The sequence below is a fragment of the Jaculus jaculus genome, chromosome 10, assembly GCF_020740685.1.
Source record: "Jaculus jaculus isolate mJacJac1 chromosome 10, mJacJac1.mat.Y.cur, whole genome shotgun sequence".
Lineage (NCBI taxonomy): Eukaryota > Metazoa > Chordata > Mammalia > Rodentia > Dipodidae > Jaculus > Jaculus jaculus.
This window is the reverse complement of record NC_059111.1, coordinates 2,370,524-2,387,316: the sequence shown is the minus strand read 5'-3', so window position 1 is coordinate 2,387,316 and position 16,793 is coordinate 2,370,524. Positions and strand designations below refer to the sequence as shown.

The window sequence follows — 16,793 nt, the reverse complement described above, 5'->3', positions numbered from 1 at the left end:
CCTCAGCAGTAGGGAGGCTGAGGCAGGATTGTAAATTTGAGGCCATTCTGGTCAATATAATGATACTTTGTCTGTCTGTCTGTCTGTCTGTCTCTCTCTCTCTATCTCTCTCTCATAAAAAGAGTATTATACTTCTATTATAGACTAGATAGACTTGCATATTGCACTAAGAAGAGAACCAAGAAAACATAGATACTGAATTACCTCCAGCAATGGACAAGTGAATATATTAACACTACCAGTTTGTGACTCATGTGCTGAGCGCGCATACACACACACACACATGGGTTAGCTCCTCCATTGATTAGCTGCTCATGGTAATGGTATTGTCTTTTAGCTACCTGCAGATGAGTGACTGAAAATTTTATTTTGTCTGTTGTGTGTGTAATGCAGTGTGTATGTGTGTGGGTTGGGTGGGTATATGTGAAATTTGCATGCATATGTGACCATAAAACACCCCATATGCTTGCCTGAGGTGGTTGAACGGGAATGTTGGGCACTCCTTCTGTAACTTTTTTTAACCCCATTCTTAACTGAACTGGAGACTTGCCAATTCTGAAGTTTGCTGCGCTTTTAAGGCTCTGGCAACTCTCAGGTTTTTGCTTGCCTACAGTACTGGAGTCACAGATGTGTGTGGCCATGTCCAAAATTTATGTTGGTTCTAGGGATATAACTTGAGAGTCTCTCAGGCTACCTCAGGTACTCAGCTTGCACAAGAAGCACTCTTAACTTCTCTTTATATTTTCATTTATTTATGAGAGGGAGAGAGAGAAAAAGAGAGAGAGAGAGAATGGGTACGCCAGAGCCTCTAACCACTGCAAACCCCAGATGTATGTGCCACCTTGTGCATCTGGCTTATGTGGATCTTGGGGCCTGTGGCTTTGCAGGCAAGTGCCTTAACTGCTAAGCCACCTCTCTAGCCCATGCTCTCAACTTCTGACCCATCTCTTCGGACCATAACAAATCACCTTAAGTAACATGAGCTATACCATTCTAATTTCTTTTTTTTTATAATTTTTTTGTTCATTTTTTATTTATTTATTTGAGAGCAACAGACACAGAGAGAAAGACAGATAGAGGGAGAGAGAGAGAATGGGCGCTCCAGGGCTTCCAGCCACTGCAAACGAACTCCAGACGTGTGCGCCCCCTTGTGCATCTGGCTAACGAGGGACCTGGGGAACCGAGCCTCGAACCGGGGTCCATAGGCTTCATAGGCAAGCGCTTAACCGCTAAGCCATCTCTCCAGCCCCCATTCTAATTTCTTATTGGTACTTTTTGCACCAGAAATCCTACTCGACTGAAACTTTCATTTTCTTGATATCTCAAAGTTCATATAGGAAATAGTTTTCCTACCTTCTCAATGTTTTCTGTACTTCATGAGATTAAACATATATTCCTATATTAAACCCTCAAATTGTTTGGATTTAAGAAAATAATTGGAGAAAACATAAGTTGCCCAGTATACCCGAAACCTAATGAATGGTGGCACACAAGAAAACTTTTTTTTTAAATAATTACATATTCTTTTTCACCATTACTACTATTGATGCATGAAAGTAGTCCTTGAAGATTGTTGTTGAGGAAGATAGCACATTCAAAATAAATCAGAAGTATTATAAAATGATAAAATATGAATATGACAGGAATTGTGATCACCAGGCCTACAAGAATCTTTGAAAACTGGGAAACAATGTTCTTAATTGAGGAGGCTTTGTGTTTAATGGTGAGTTTCAGGAGCTGTAGGGAATGCTACTTAAACATGGTGCCATTTCTGGAGAGGGTCTACAAACCTGTTTCCAATGTGTGCTATGAACACAGCTCTATTCTTGAGAAGCCTGGCTGGGCTCTGGGGAAGGTTGGGATGAAGCTACCTCAGGGTGTGGAGCTGGGTGTGGAGGGAAAACTATCTTTGCCCCACACATTGGCATCAAATCTGCAACCCAGAGTTGGAGGGAAAGCCATTCTTCCTCCATGTCTTAGCTGCCCTGTTCCTCTTCCATGCATCAGCTTCAATGTTCTACCACCAGTGATTAGCTACCCATGTTAACGGCATTCTCTGCTAGCTACCTGCATTAATTACATTTCCCGCTGCTGTGGCATACCTGACAAAAGGAGCTTGAGGAAAGAAGGGTTTGTTTTGGTTCATATTTTGTAGATACAGTTCATCATGGCTGGAGAGTCATGGTGGCAGAAGTGTGAAGCACAGTTAGGAAGCAGAGAGACAGGGAAAGAGAGAGAAAGAGAGAGACAGGTAGATGTGAATGCTGTTGTCTAAGCTTGCTTTCTCCCTTTTATTCACTCCAAGACACCAGCCCATAAATAGTTACTATGGATCTTCTCACCTCAGTTCACATACTCTGAAAACTCTTTCCAAAAGGAGCTTCAAGATTTGTCTCCATAGTGATTCTGTGCTTCTGAGTCCCATCAAGTTGACAGGATTAGCCATCACATTGACTTCTATTCTACTGATTGGGGAAGCAGACCTACTCATTAACTTTGAGTCCATACAAATGCACTTGTAATGTAGCCAGCTAACCCATTCACAAAATTTTTATGTCTAATTACTGAAAGGATGAATTTAGCTTTGCCTGTGTGGTAGGGATAGGGAGTGGCATGTATCGTGTATGCATGTATATGCCCCATGTGCTCATTTGGTGGCTACAGCAAAGTATCAGGTGTCCTGCTAGATCACACTTTTGCCTATTCTCTTTTGAGCCAGAGTCTCCTACCTGTCCTGGAGCTTGCTGTTTTTTTTCTAGGGGGTACAGATGCATAAGGTCATGTCCAACGGCTTATGTGGGATCAAGTTCTAAGCTCTTTGGCCTTCTCAGTCCTTCAGGCATGCACAGAACAACTGAGCCATCGTATCTCTAGTTCTTTATTTTATTTTATTTTTTTTGAGACAAAGTCTCACTCTGTTGCCCAGGTTGACCTGAAACTTATTATCTAGCTGAGGATGACCTTTTGAATTTGTGGCAACACTCCTGATTGCTGACATTATAGGTATGAGTTCCTCCAAAGTCTGGAAAGCTGACTGCATTTTTTTCCCCTTCTCCACATATCCAGGAGTCCTCCAACATGAGGGCAGCTCTTCAGGCAGTAGCACTGTGGGGGAAGAGGGCACCTCCCCACAGCATCACCGCCATCATGATTACAGATGACCAGCGGACAGTTGTGACCGGCAGTCAGGAGGGCCAGCTCTGCCTCTGGGACCTGTCCCCTGAGCTGAAGGTGAGTAAAAGATAACGGCGTGAAAGGTGAGAACACTCACTTAGTAAGTTCAGCTTATTTCCGTGCTATGATGTTGGAAAAGATGCTCACTAAAGTCATAAGCTGGTTTTACTGATGAAGTCAGATTAAAAGTATTATATAACAGGCATAGATCGTGTTTGAAAATTATGAATATTGTTAATGTTATTCACAAGCTAGCTGCTACAGACCTTTAAGCTATGCTGAGTTTTACTATTTTATGCCCTAAGTGAGTGAACTCTAAGCATGTAAGTATAGTTCTCAAAATAATGGCTCATTAATCTAAACAAAGCACTATTAACTAAATGAGTAATATCTTAATTATCTAGGCGTCTCTGCTGGTCTGGCCTTCTTGCTATTCCTTTAGTCTCTGCTTTCCTGTGATTTTTACAGACCACATCAAAATGTTTTACATCTGATTTACTATTGTCGTCCTCCCACTTCAGATCCTGACCTCGCCTAGGATTTGGCCCATCGATTAGCAATTAATTGTTTCTGTCCCAAGTCATAAACATTTAACATATTGGAATAGATATTTGCCTAACTCTAACAGTCTCTAGACCCAATTTGAACATTTAAACTAATGATGTACTTAAGGGATACTGCCCTCATTAAGAAGCCTTTTAAAGACCAGAGACTATTTTTAGCCTTTAAAAATTTGTCACTTTAAAACCCAAATTAACAATTAATTGTAATTCTATTTTATAGTGTAATTAATTAACATCTCCCATCCCTGAATAGTTCTTCTAACTTCACTGCCAAGAGTGGCACAGCAGACGAGCTCAGCTGGGCGTTCTTGAAAGTTCTTGAAGGAAGGAAAGGGCATTATCTTTTTTTATTTTTTATTTTTTGTTAATTTATTTATATATTTGAGAGCAACCGACACAAAGAGGCAGATAGAGGGAGAGAGAGAGAATGGGCATGCTAGGGCCTCCAGCCACAGCAAATGAACTCCAGACATGTGCGCCCCCTTGTTCATCTGGCTAATGTGAGTCCTGGGGAATCGAGTCTCAAATCGGGGTCCTTAGGCTTCACAGGCAAGCGCTTAACTGCTAAGCCAATTCTCCAGCCCAGGAAAGGACATTATTGCAAGGAGGGTATTTTGAAGGTGGTGGTTCATCTGAATCGGAAACATGTCCTCGGTTATCATTTAAACTCACTCCTAAATGGTTCAAGTGTCTTACTAGAGTTTTGAATGTCAAAGCATCTTATTTTTCTGGCTGAAGTAGTTCTTAGTAATGTGTAGCTCACTGCAAGCTTAAGCACTTCGGAATCCTAGTATCCTCATCTTTTCTCCATGTTCCTGGTGTGTAGTCAGCATTGGCTCAGCATGGGTGTTGAGTGCATATTGAAAATCCTGAATGCTAGCTAATCATGAGTTCATGTAAAGAGGAATGCCTATGTAGTAGAGAAAGGACTTGAGCTTACTTTGTGCCTCCATGGGAACCCTAAGCAGACACTGATAAGCACAGTTTGTCTATGTACTTGGGAAGTTCTGCTCTGTTCCTCTGAGGAATAAGATTTCTGCTTGGGGTTAGAGCAGTAGATCTTAACAGAAAGATATTTTTGCAACCCAACAGACATTTGATGCTATCTTTAGACACTTTGGTTATACGAATTGGAAGGAGAGTGGCTTAGTGGTAGTGATATTCCAGAGGGCAGGTGGTAACCCAAAGCAAAGGAGCTTCCATCCAGACCTTCAGGAATGCAATCCTGGCTGGAAATAAAAGTTTTGCTTTCATCAACTACTTGTGTTCAGATACTTTGTCTCAGCAGTGAGAAAGTAACTACTTCCTTTGATCATGGAGAAGTTAAGATGCCCAGTGAAAGAATTTAATCTAGGAAAAGACAGCCTTTAAGGAGATATAAGCTGGGGACCAGATGAACTTTGTGTGTGGGAAATTCTCCACAAAGACATTGTAAAAATGTCAGTAATATGACTAAGTATTGAGTAGTGTATATATGATATATTCTGGCTATGAACCTGGTACAGTGCCCACTCCCCATAAGCAGGATCACACAGAATCTGCCTTTCTGTGCCAGAGTTATTTCAGTTACCATCATGTCTTTGAGGTTTATCCATGTAGCCTGTGATCATAGCGTCTTCTGTATTCTAAGGGGTGCATAGGAATTTAAGGCAGGGGGATTCATATAAATGGAGTCAATAGTATGTGGGCAAAGCAGAAATATTTCATCTTGAGGGAACTGATGAAAGGATAAAAGGAGGGTGCTGAGGTCAAGGGCTGTGTATAGGAGGTCTCAGCTTATTGAGAGGAATCAGATCATTGGCAGTGGGAATATGGGAGGCACTCACCTAAAAGAGACAATGGAAAAGACTGAAACAGCAAATGGATGTGGGGCAAAGGAGCAAGGACAGCCAGAGACACTATTCAGACTTGGGGTTTAGAAAATGGGTGTGGCTGTTTAGAAGATAATATGTAACATTTATTTGTGAAAGGATTAAATAGATTAGGGAGTTCTCCCAGGGATGAAAAGAAGGCAATGTAAGTTCTGAGTATCTCAGAGTAACCAGTTACTTAGGAGGGGATGGGTGCGCACTTCAATGCTTGTCCACAGATGCAGGGAAGCCAGGACTCAGACAAGCAAGAGATGTGTGCCAGGCCCCATGTCTGCTCTGGCACGCCATCGTGAAATTCCTCGCCAAGACTGTAAGCTGAAATAAATTTACTCCCCCATAGGCTGTTTCTGTCAACTGTTTTGTCCCAGAAATGTGAAAGTAACAGTGACCAATACTGTATTTGGTTTTCTGAAATGGAACCTTCTGAATTTTCCCAAAAAAGGCATTGTTAGATTTTTTTTTATTTTATTTTACCCCACCATCACAATTCCCTCTCTGTAAGTCTAAAATTTTAATCTGGTCTTTTAAAATAATTTTGATTATGATAGAAGTGATATGAAGAAAGGTAACAATTATGTCATGGAATAATTTAATCACATTGATATATTTGATTCTCATATGTGCCTGTGTAGTTCAGAGAAAACTTAGTGGATATTCATTCATTTGGCGTATAGATCTTTTTATTACCCACAAGACATTTTCAAATAATTGAAACTAATTTTTGATCCATCATGTGTATATTATTCATTGAAGGAGACCTTATGTGTTTCTCTTCATAGTTTTAAATTTTAAAATCCTGTTTTTACAAGTAATAATAGCATATAAATTTTCAGACATGAGATAATAGAAGAATTTGCTATTATTATGATACTTTGAAAATTATTATATTGGAGAAACTCATTGACAGTATAAGTAGTAATTTATTTTTTTATATAGAAAATTTATTCTTTCTGAGTAAAAAACCTAAAATTAGGTGTTCTAAAACTTTAAGAGTTTATTCTTATTTATTTATTTTTAAATACTTATTTGCACACATACATATGTGTGTAATGGAGAGAGAGAGAGAAAGAGAATGAGAATAGGCATCTCTTTCTATTGCAAATGGAATACCAGATGCTTGCACCACTTTTGGTGTGTTGGCTCTACATGGGTGGCTGGTGCACTGAACCCAGGGTGGTAAGCTTTGCAACCCAATGCCTTTTACTTCTCAGCCATCTCCCCACTCCCCTTGTTTAAGTTTTGAAACGCTTTTTGGTTGATAGTAACACTGAGAAGTGCAGAGCGTTCCTTGCTCTCCATTCTCCAAGGTCCTCTCATTGCTGTGCCGCACCGCAGTGAGGGATTGGCCGAAAGCACTGAGTTTAGGCAACATGGTACCAAGACCTACACTGTGAGTGGTGCTCCTGATGTTGCTTGACAAACACTCTATGGGTTTTGACAAATGCCTTATGTCTACCATGCAGGGGTGTCCCATCTTTTGACATAGCACGTGATGTTGTCATCTGTAAACATGTTGGGCCATATTCATAGCCATTTTGGGGTGCATGTGGCCTGTGTGCTGCAGTTTGGACACACCTGATGGTATACTAAAGGTTAGTTTAATGAACTAAAATCCATGCCCCTCCTGCTTCCCCAGGCCCCTGACAAACACTAATGCTTTTACCTTCTTCACTGTGCTTTGCCCTGAATGTTACAGAGACAGAATGATAGTGAGTAGACTTTTCAGATGGACTTCTTTCACTTAGGTAACATGAATTTAGGTTTGGGCGTGTCTTTTCATGGATAGCCATTTCTTTTTTCTTTTTTTTTTGGGGGGGGGTTTCGAGGTAGGGTCTCACTCTGGTCCAGCCTGACCTGGAATTAGCTCTGTAGTCTCAGGGTGGCCTTGAACTTACTGCGATCCTCCTACCTCTGCCTCCCAAGTGCTGGGATTAAAGGCGTGTGCCACCACGCCCGGCATGGATAGCCATTTCTTCTTAGCATTAGACATTTTACTGTGTTGATTGATGAACAGTGCTGTAGTTTCTGTTCACTGACTTACTGAAGATTTTCACAGTTTGGGTAGTTATGAGTAAAGCTGTTATAAATGTGTCTAGGTTTTTGTGTGGACACTATTTCTCAGCACATTTGGGTAACTGCTAATAAGTGTCATGGCTGGATCTTATAACATATGTTCATTTTAATAAAAAGTGGCTGAACTCCCTTCTGATATGGCCATTCCATTCATGTTCCCACCAGCAAAGATGAGCCCCACCTTCTGCACTCTCTCTCTAGCATTTACCATTCAGCGTTTTGGGTCTGGACATCCTCCTGAGCATGAAGTGAGCTCTCATCCTGGTTTTTATGTTAATACGGTGTGTCATGTGGGGCTTCTTTGGACGGGCTCATACTATTCTTCCAGGAGCTGTTTTCTCAGGCTGTTGACTTCTTTCTTTCTTGTTCTTTACTTTTTTTTTTTCCTTGAAAAATCACATCTCTTCTTTTTATATTTTATTTTCGAGAGTCTTGTTATTTAGCCTAAGGTGACCTCCAATTAGCAGTCTTCCTGCCTAAGCCTCACAAGTGCTGAGATTACTGGTGCACATCATTTCTAGCTTTTTCTGAATATTAATAAGATTTTAAATTGTTTCATTGAGGCAATTGAGTTTTAAGGAATTCTTTAACTTTTAAATAACCCCGTAACAGATAAGTCTTGGGCAAATATTTCTCCAGGTTTGTGACTCATCTCTTATTTTCTTTATTTTGTGCAAATAAGAATCATCTTAAATTTGAAGATATATGTAATTTAGAAATAAAATATAATATTTAAAAAGTCTGCCATGGCTATTGGTCTATGACTAATAGAATGTAAGTCTTTTTCTTTTAGATTTATTAAGGTGTGTTTGAAAAAATCATATTTACTTAGGTATTCAGATTTACCATGTATGTTGAGAACAATTATTTTCTATTTTTTTTTTGCTAAGAACAAAAGGAAGGAAGGAAGGGAGGGAGGGAGGGAAGGAGGGAGAGGAAGAAGGGAGAGGGGGAGGAGTAGGGGGAGGGGGAGGAGAACTATTTCCTTAGCAAATTTCACTCATGCGTCATTTGTGTTATTTTTCTCATGCAGTGCCAGGGCCTCACATGTGCTGAAAGTAGTCACTATACCAAGCTATATCCCCTTGCCTCTCTTCCCTCCCTCCCTCCCTCCCTCCCTCCCTCCCTCCCTCCCTTCCTTCCTTCCTTCCTTCCTTCCTTCCTTCTTTCCTTTCTTTGTGTTTTCTAGACAAGATCTCATTCTAGCCTATGCTAACCTGGAACTCACAGTGATCCTCGTACCTGAGCCATCCTATTGCTGGAACTCAAGATTGGAACCAGCAGGCCCTGATTTTACTTTTCAAACATCTCAGAGTTTTTAAAACATGTCTTCTCCTCATTTTCAGATTTCAGCTAAGGAACTCCTCTTTGGTCATTCAGCTTCAATCACATGTTTAGCAAGACAATAGCATTAACTATAGTTGCTCTTCCTACAGTAAATCCCTCAAACATTCATCGTGTAACTCACTTTTTGAACCTTTGAACAATGTCTGCCCATTGCTCCTTTTCTCCAGCCCTTGACAACCTGTCCTGCTCTGCACCTCTGTGAGGGCTGACTGTTTACCAGATCAGTGCGATCTCACAGAATCTATTTCTGAGTGCTGGCCTATTTCATTTAACATGGTTTCTTTCAGGGCCAGCCATGTGGTCACAGGTGGGTGGCTAGATATCTCACTGCATGTATACCCACATTTCCTTTATCCTTTTGATCTCTCAGTGAACACTTAGATGGTTTATATGGAGAGATCTGTGTGAATGTCACTAAAATAAATGTGAACATGGGATGCAGACACCCCATCAAAGTACTGGTTTTAATTTCTTTTTTATGTGCACAGAAATAGGATACCTTGTCTGTACTGAAGTTTTTTAAAGCTTTTTTGAGGAACTTCTATACTGTTTTCAAAATTGCCTTACTAATTTACATTCCCACCACCTACAAGCTGTTTTAATAGCTGCAAAAAGTTTAATGCTTTCCCATATTATTTTAAAACAAAGTTCATGTCTGATCTCTTAACATGCTTGTTTTGTTTTGAAATATGGTCTTACTCTTTAGCCTGGGTTGACCTCAAACATGTGACCCTCCTGCCTCAGCCTATCAAATTCTGGAATTACAGCAAGGGCCACCATACTCAACTTAAAACTTGTATGTTGGTATGCTGTTATTACTTGGGGGATATTTTGTGTATAATCAGCACCAACACTGGCTTATTTGTATTCAAAACCTGGATGTGGTAAAGCAGGTCTTGTGGTCATCTGAGCTTCATGGTGGCCACTAGAGCAAAACAAATAGAAGTCATGGACAACCCAGTCCTTGTATCTGGTAGTTTATTGTTCTCTGGGTTTTGATAGCTGTCTGTCAGTCTACCTGAAACTCCTGTGCACAAATAGCACCGTGTAAAGAGTTTCCCAGTCAGTATTTATAGTCTTCTCCTTCTTCCCTTCTTTCCTTCCTTCCCTCTTTCCCGCCAACTCGGCCTCCCTCCCTTCCTTTCTCCCTTCTTTCCTCCCTCCCTTCATTCCTTCTTTCCCTCTGTCCCTGCCTCCTTCCTTCCTCTCTCAGTTCTCCTCCCCCCTCCCCTCTCTCTCCCATCCTTCCCTCCCTCCCCCTTCCTCTCTCCCCCTCCCCTTCCTCTCTTCCCTTTCACCCTCCCTCCCTCCCTCCCTCCCTCGCTCCCTCCCTCCCTCCCTTCCTTCCTTCCTTCCTTCTTTCCCTTCTTTGTGTTTTCTAGACAAGATCTCATTCTAGCCTATGCTAACCTGGAACTCACAGTGATCCTCGTACCTGAGCCATCCTATTGCTGGAACTCAAGATTGGAACCAGCAGGCCCTGATTTTACTTTTCAAACATCTCAGAGTTTTTAAAACATGTCTTCTCCTCATTTTCAGATTTCAGCTAAGGAACTCCTCTTTGGTCATTCAGCTTCAATCACATGTTTAGCACGAGCAAGAGACTTCTCTAAACAGCCTTATGTTGTAAGTGCTGCTGAAAACGGGTAGGTGAATTGTGTGGACTTTTGTCTCCTTCTCCTATCCTTTCCTTTTATAAAAGCTATGATGAGGCTGCAGAATGGAGATCATTGGTATAGTGTTTGCCTGGCGAAGTTCCTAGGTTCAGTCCTTACCTATTGCATAACTTAAGTGTGGTGGCCTAAGCTTGTAACTTTTAGGTCAACAAAGTCCTGTTTTTTTTTTTTTTTTTAATGGGCTGGAAAGATGGCTCCATAGTTAAGGCACTTGACTTCAAGGCCTAAGGACCCAGGCTTTATTCACCAGTACCCATGTAAAACCAGATGCACAAGGTGGTGCATGCACCTGGAGTTCATGTGGAGTGGCTAGAGACCCTGATGTACCTATTCCCTCTCTATCTGTCTCTATTTTTTTCTGTCTCTCAAATAAATAAATAAAATATACGTTTTTAAAAAGCCAGTAGAGGGCTGGAGGGATGGCTTAGCTGTTAAGGCACTTACCTGTGAAGCCTGAGGACTCATATTCAACTCCTCAGGTTCCCACACAAGCCAGATAGATGCACGAGGTGATGCAAATGCAAGGTCACCCACATGCACAGGGTGGCACATGAGTCTGGAGTTGAGTTATAGTGGCTAAAGACTCAGGCATGCCAATTCTCTCTTTCTCTCTCTCTCTCTCTCTCTCTCTCTCTCTCTTTCTCTCTGTGTGTGTGTGTGTGTGTGTGTGTGTGTGTCATACAAAAGCCAGTAGAACCGATACCAAAGTGGTATCTGCTCTCATACCTTATAACAAAGCAATAGGGTGTTGCACTTAGGCTGAATTGTGGAGAGGCCTGAAGTGAAACACCCTGCTGCAGTGTGTAACATTTGCCGGCCACCTTGATGTGTCAGGACTGTCACAAGACCTGTTGTCATGCTGGGAAGTTTATTCCCACTCCAGAGAATTTGCGTCATGGTGAATATTTTTCTGGGATTACTTTTAGAGTTGAGAAAAACTTATTAGCTAAGTGAGAAATGGATCTGAAAAGTAACTAAATTGTAGCGGTTGGAGGTTTTTGCCACAGTGGGATAGCTGCAAAAGGGAAGCATACACTAACAGACATATTCATGAAGGAAGAATTTAGCTGTGTGGGGTTTCAAAGCCCAGGAGTCTGGTTTGAGTGTGAATTTCTGTCTTCTTTTGCTAAGATGATTTGAAAAGTCCCACAACTGAGCCAGCTATGCCATGACACTTCTAAGAAGATGAATTTGGTCATGTGGATCTATAATTCCAACACTCGGGAGGCTGAGGCATGAGGATTAAGAGTTTGATGCTAGTCTGGGCTATACAATCAGACCCTGTCTCAAAAACAAACAAGCAACATAAATAAAAATTTATGAAGGTATTCTTAGCTTACACTCTAGCCACTGGGTACTTGGAAAACCCACTTAATCCATTGGTGGTTATTATCTTTGCTGGGTTGGCCTTATTATTTCTGAAATAATGTGTGTTCAGTTGTGAGGCTCCCTAGGTAGACATGGTGGGTCTAACACCTCTGCCTCCAAGATGAAGAGAGGGACATGGAGTTTGCTTCATGACTCAGTTTTTCTTTCTTTCTTTCTTTTTTTTTTTTTTTTTGAAGTTCTAATTCACTTGTAGGCTAAAATCCTCACATTTAGGAATTCCTGTGAATTACTGAATAATGAAAGAAATAAACATCAAGAAACCTCATGAGAGGACAATAGGAAGACCAAGAAGATCCCGAAACTGGGCAGTGGTAGGAAGCAAATTATGTGTGAAGGGCTCTGAAATAAAACCAGGTTGCTCTCTGACAGAAAGATGACGACTAGATAATAGTGAATTTCCCTTGTAAAGGACTGAGAACATATCTTTCAACTTAGAACTATATAAAACTTAAGACTATTTTTCAGGGCCTAGAGAGATAGGTCTGAGCTTGCTTTTAAGCCTGCTGATCTAGGTTTGTGTCACTGGTATGCAACGTGGTAATGTGTCTATAATCCCCTCATGCCTATGGCAAAGGGAGGAAGAAACAGGAGAATCCTGAAGCTTGAGGGCCAGATAGACTGAGTATGCACTATCCAAACAAGAGACCCTGTCTCAAACAAGGTACAAAGATAGGACAGAAACTCTGAGGTGGTTCTCTGATGGCCACATGAATGCCACATGTCATGTACACTTATATATGCATACACACACAATTAAAAAAAATCTTTCTAAGTTGAGGAAAAATAATAGCATTCAAGATAAATACTAAGGGTCCCACTATCAGCAGACTTTGTAAGTAACAAAATACTAAATGATATTTTTCAGTAAGAATAAAGAGTTCAGGGGCTAGAGAGATGTTTCAACAGTTAAGGCACTTGCCTACAAAGCCTAATGACTTACTTCAGTTCCCCAGTAGCCATGTAAAGCCAGATGGACAAAGTGGTACATGCATCTGGAGTTTGCAGTGGCTAAAAGGCCTGGTTTGACCATTCTCTTTCTCTCTGCAAATAAATAAAATATTTAAGAAAGAGTAAAGATTTCAGAAGGAAGACGTGTAGCAGTAATGTCGAACAAAGCCCAGCAAGTTTCTAAGACACGTAAACAGACCACCAGGTGCAGTGTGTATGCTCACCCACTCTCCCTGTCTCCACACATATGGGACTCTAGTCCACAGTAATCAGATTTCTGCATCTCTAGCTATAGAGGCTGGCAAAGTGCTGATTGACTTTGGGGTTTTGTTATATGCACACTGAATTTCTGGGCAGACATCAGAAATGTAAATAAAAGGATAAGGAATATATAAAGCATGAAACAAAAATGTTTAAGTCAAAGACTATAGCAAAAAAAAAAAATCAAAGAAAAGTGGGACAAACAGCATAAAAAATTTGTGCATGGTTGACATCTCAGTTACATAATGGGACTAAGACCTCTAGTTAAATTGCAAACATTTTCAGGCAACTAAAAGCACAGTGTACAGGTATGGAAAACTTAGAAGAAAATATTATTATTACTGGGAAGCATTTATTGGTCCACAGGCTCCAAGCTTGAATCATGTAATTTGTTTAGCCAGGTTTAGGGCTGGCTTAGCCATGGATGTTTTAAAAAACTGATCATTAGGCACACGCCTTTAATCCCAGCACTCGGGAGGCAGAGGTTGGAGGGTCGCCGTGAGTTCAAGGTCACCCTGAGACTACATAGTGAATTCCAGGTCGGCCTGGGCTAGAGAAAGACCCTACCTCGAAAACCCAGAAAAAAAAAAAAAAGAGAGATTCTTGTTTGGAAATAAACTTGCATAGGAATAGACCAGCCACCAAGAGCTTCTTTTAACGATGCTCCCCAGGACCCTGACAGCCGCCCTGAGGTCGGAATACTAAGAATGAGCTGTGAAATATTTCCACATGATATTTGATGGATATCAAGTCAGAAATTACAGTGGCAAATTTCAGTCCTGTATAGACTTAATAATTTATATTGTTGGCTGCTTGAAATTCTATTTCTTTTTCCTAGAGATATATATATTTACTGTTTAGATGCATTATTTACTTTATCTCATACATTCATATATTCTTTAAATTTGTATATTTCCTAAAATCTTATTTTCCCTGCATGCATGTGTGTATGTGTGTGTGCCTGCACACACACCCAAGCACAAATACACAGAGATTTCCCTTCCTGTTTTATAGAATTTCATGCCTCTGTAGGTTACCTCAATCTTTTTTCAGAGTAATATGGGATATAGACAAAGGGAAACAACTATGAATATTTGGCTTTATATCTTGAACACACTTTCTCAACCTCATTATAAATGACATTTGGGACTGGATTTTCCTTTGTTGTGAGGAATCATTATATTTATTATAGGTTGGATCACAGCACCTCCCGACTTTCCCACTAGGTGCCAGTAGTGTGTTCCTAGTGGTGACAACCAGGAAAAAATAAAATCTTCAAACATTGCTAAATGTCTTGGGATGTGGAGGAGAATAGGAATTTAAATCACCTGAAGTAGATAATAGTTGGTTTAGACCATTTGACTGTCAGGGATTGAAAAGAAAAACAGGAGCAAAATAAACACTTCAAAACACCTGGAAATGATTGAATACGTATAAAACGTTGTATCAGCAGCTCGTTTGCTTTGCATTTCCTATATTGTCTGCCTGCTTGTTTTTCTTATGGAGAAAGTTTTACCTATGTGTTGAAACCATCGAAACTAAAAAAGTATCTTTATTTTTATTTTTTAAAATATTTTTTGTTTATTTTTATTTATTTATTTGAGAGCGACAGACAGACAGAGAGAAAGAGGCAGATAGAGAGAGGGAATGGGCGTGCCAGGGCCTCCAGCCACTGCAAATGAACTCCAGACACATGCGCCCCCTTGTGCATCTGGCTAACGTGGGTCCTGGGGAATCAAGCCTCGAACCGGGGTTCTTAGGCTTCACAGGCAAGCGCTTAACCGCTAAGCCATCTCTCCAGCCCTATTGTTTTAAATATTTATTTATTTAATTAATTTTATTAACATTTTTCATGGCTATAAAAAAAATATCCCATGGTAATACCCTCCCTCCCCTCCCACACTTTCCCCTTTGAAATTCCATTCTCCATCATATTACCTCCCCATCTCAATCATTGTACTTATATATATACAATAACAACCTATTAAGTACCCTCCTCCCTTCCTTTCTCTTCCCTTTATATCTCCTTTTTAACTTACTGGCCTTTGCTACTAGTATAAAAATGTATCTTTAAACAATGCTGACTCAGTCCTTCTATTTTTTTTTTTTTTCACAGAAACCCTACAGATACAGTGCCCTAACCCTGGGTATTTTGTAGCATCACTTTATAGACTGTGTTTATATCTGTAACACATATTCAGTCAAGGAAGTTTTCAAAACAATGAGAACTTTCTACGTACTAAGCGGAAATGATGATTTCAAACCAGGAAAAAGGCACAGAAATAAACTGTATCAGTGATAGACCAAAGATAGCCTCTTGGTGGCACTGTTTGTTTTTACAACAATGATATGTCTGCTCTTAGATAACAGAACTTGATGAGATGAGCTTCTCAGAATATGTACTTTAAGATCAGCCAAATGAGCCATTTTCCACAGGATGTTGTTTCCATGGAAAGATTCTTGTACCATCGCCCTTAGAGGCAGTGATGGCCTTAAAGCGAGTTGTGCGGGCTGAAGAGGCAGGGTGTAATTACCCAAACAAAAAGGCACAGATAGAGTATGTCAACCCTGCTAATGACCACAACATTTTCTTGCCCAGTAATCTGTAACAAAAAGCCTTATAAACGATTAGGTTGCATTTCAGTGCTGCACTAAGGAAAAACTTGGCTCAAAAATTATTCCAGGCAATTGTGTGGAAATGACAGAGAATAACACGAAGTGCTCTGTTTTCCAGGGAGATGTGTATGTGGAATGTAACCAGTGGCCAGTGCGTGGAGAAGGCCACACTTCCGTACAAGCACACAGCAATCTGCGTGAGTACACACACTTCCTCAGGACTCTTTTGGAGGCTAAAACTCACTAATAGCATTAGTGATCGCCACATTGAAAGAAACGTCTTAGGGGGATAGTCTTTTCTCGTATTTACTTCTATTACTTCATGAAAACAAAATGTCATTAGCCATTATCTGCTAGTCCTGCATTCTTCCCTCTTAAAAGATAATCTCTCAGTGACATTTTCCCCTGGTTATCTCATTTGTGTATCTTTAAAAATAATTTTGACATTGTTTATTATTTCCTGAGTGACACAAAACTTACATGCACACATGACTCAGTTTTCATGATGTGTAGTTTTATAAAGCAGAAAAGTTTCACCTCCTAAATTTCTAATTTTGTCCGATTCTTTTTGCAGGCTTGGGGATTGAACCCAAAGCCTTCACATGCTATGCAAGTGCTACATCATCAGAAATTTTAACCAATATTTTTGGTGGATGGGTCCCTAGTTTCTGAATTATTTATTTCTGAAAGTACAAGAGAGACAACCATAGTCATCATGATCAATTTCCTCATTTCAGAGTTTGTTTTTCAGTGGTGAAGGTTGAGTCCAGGGCCTCACACCTGCTGTACAAGTGCTGTACTACTGAAATGTATCTCCACTTTCAGCTTTCGATTTTTTAATCTATCTATTTATTTATTTGAGGAAGATAGAGAGT

At 40.4% G+C, this 16,793-nt stretch overlaps 1 protein-coding gene across 4 annotated transcripts in view; it reads left to right on the top strand.

Moving 5' to 3' along the window:
* The window catches only part of Wdr72 (WD repeat domain 72), a 214,912-nt gene that overhangs the window by 23,649 nt on the left and 174,470 nt on the right, over nt 1-16,793 (top strand). For 3 of the 4 annotated variants that reach the window (XM_045160885.1, XM_045160886.1, XM_045160884.1), the window contains 3 exons: nt 3,067-3,231; nt 10,568-10,674; nt 16,037-16,115. In XM_045160885.1, coding sequence (XP_045016820.1) covers nt 3,079-3,231; nt 10,568-10,674; nt 16,037-16,115 — 339 coding nt within the window. In that variant the 5' untranslated portion in view covers nt 3,067-3,078. Of the gene's footprint in view, nt 1-3,066; nt 3,232-10,567; nt 10,675-16,036; nt 16,116-16,793 lie in introns of those variants that run through there. The other variant, XM_045160887.1, reaches the window with a different exon arrangement.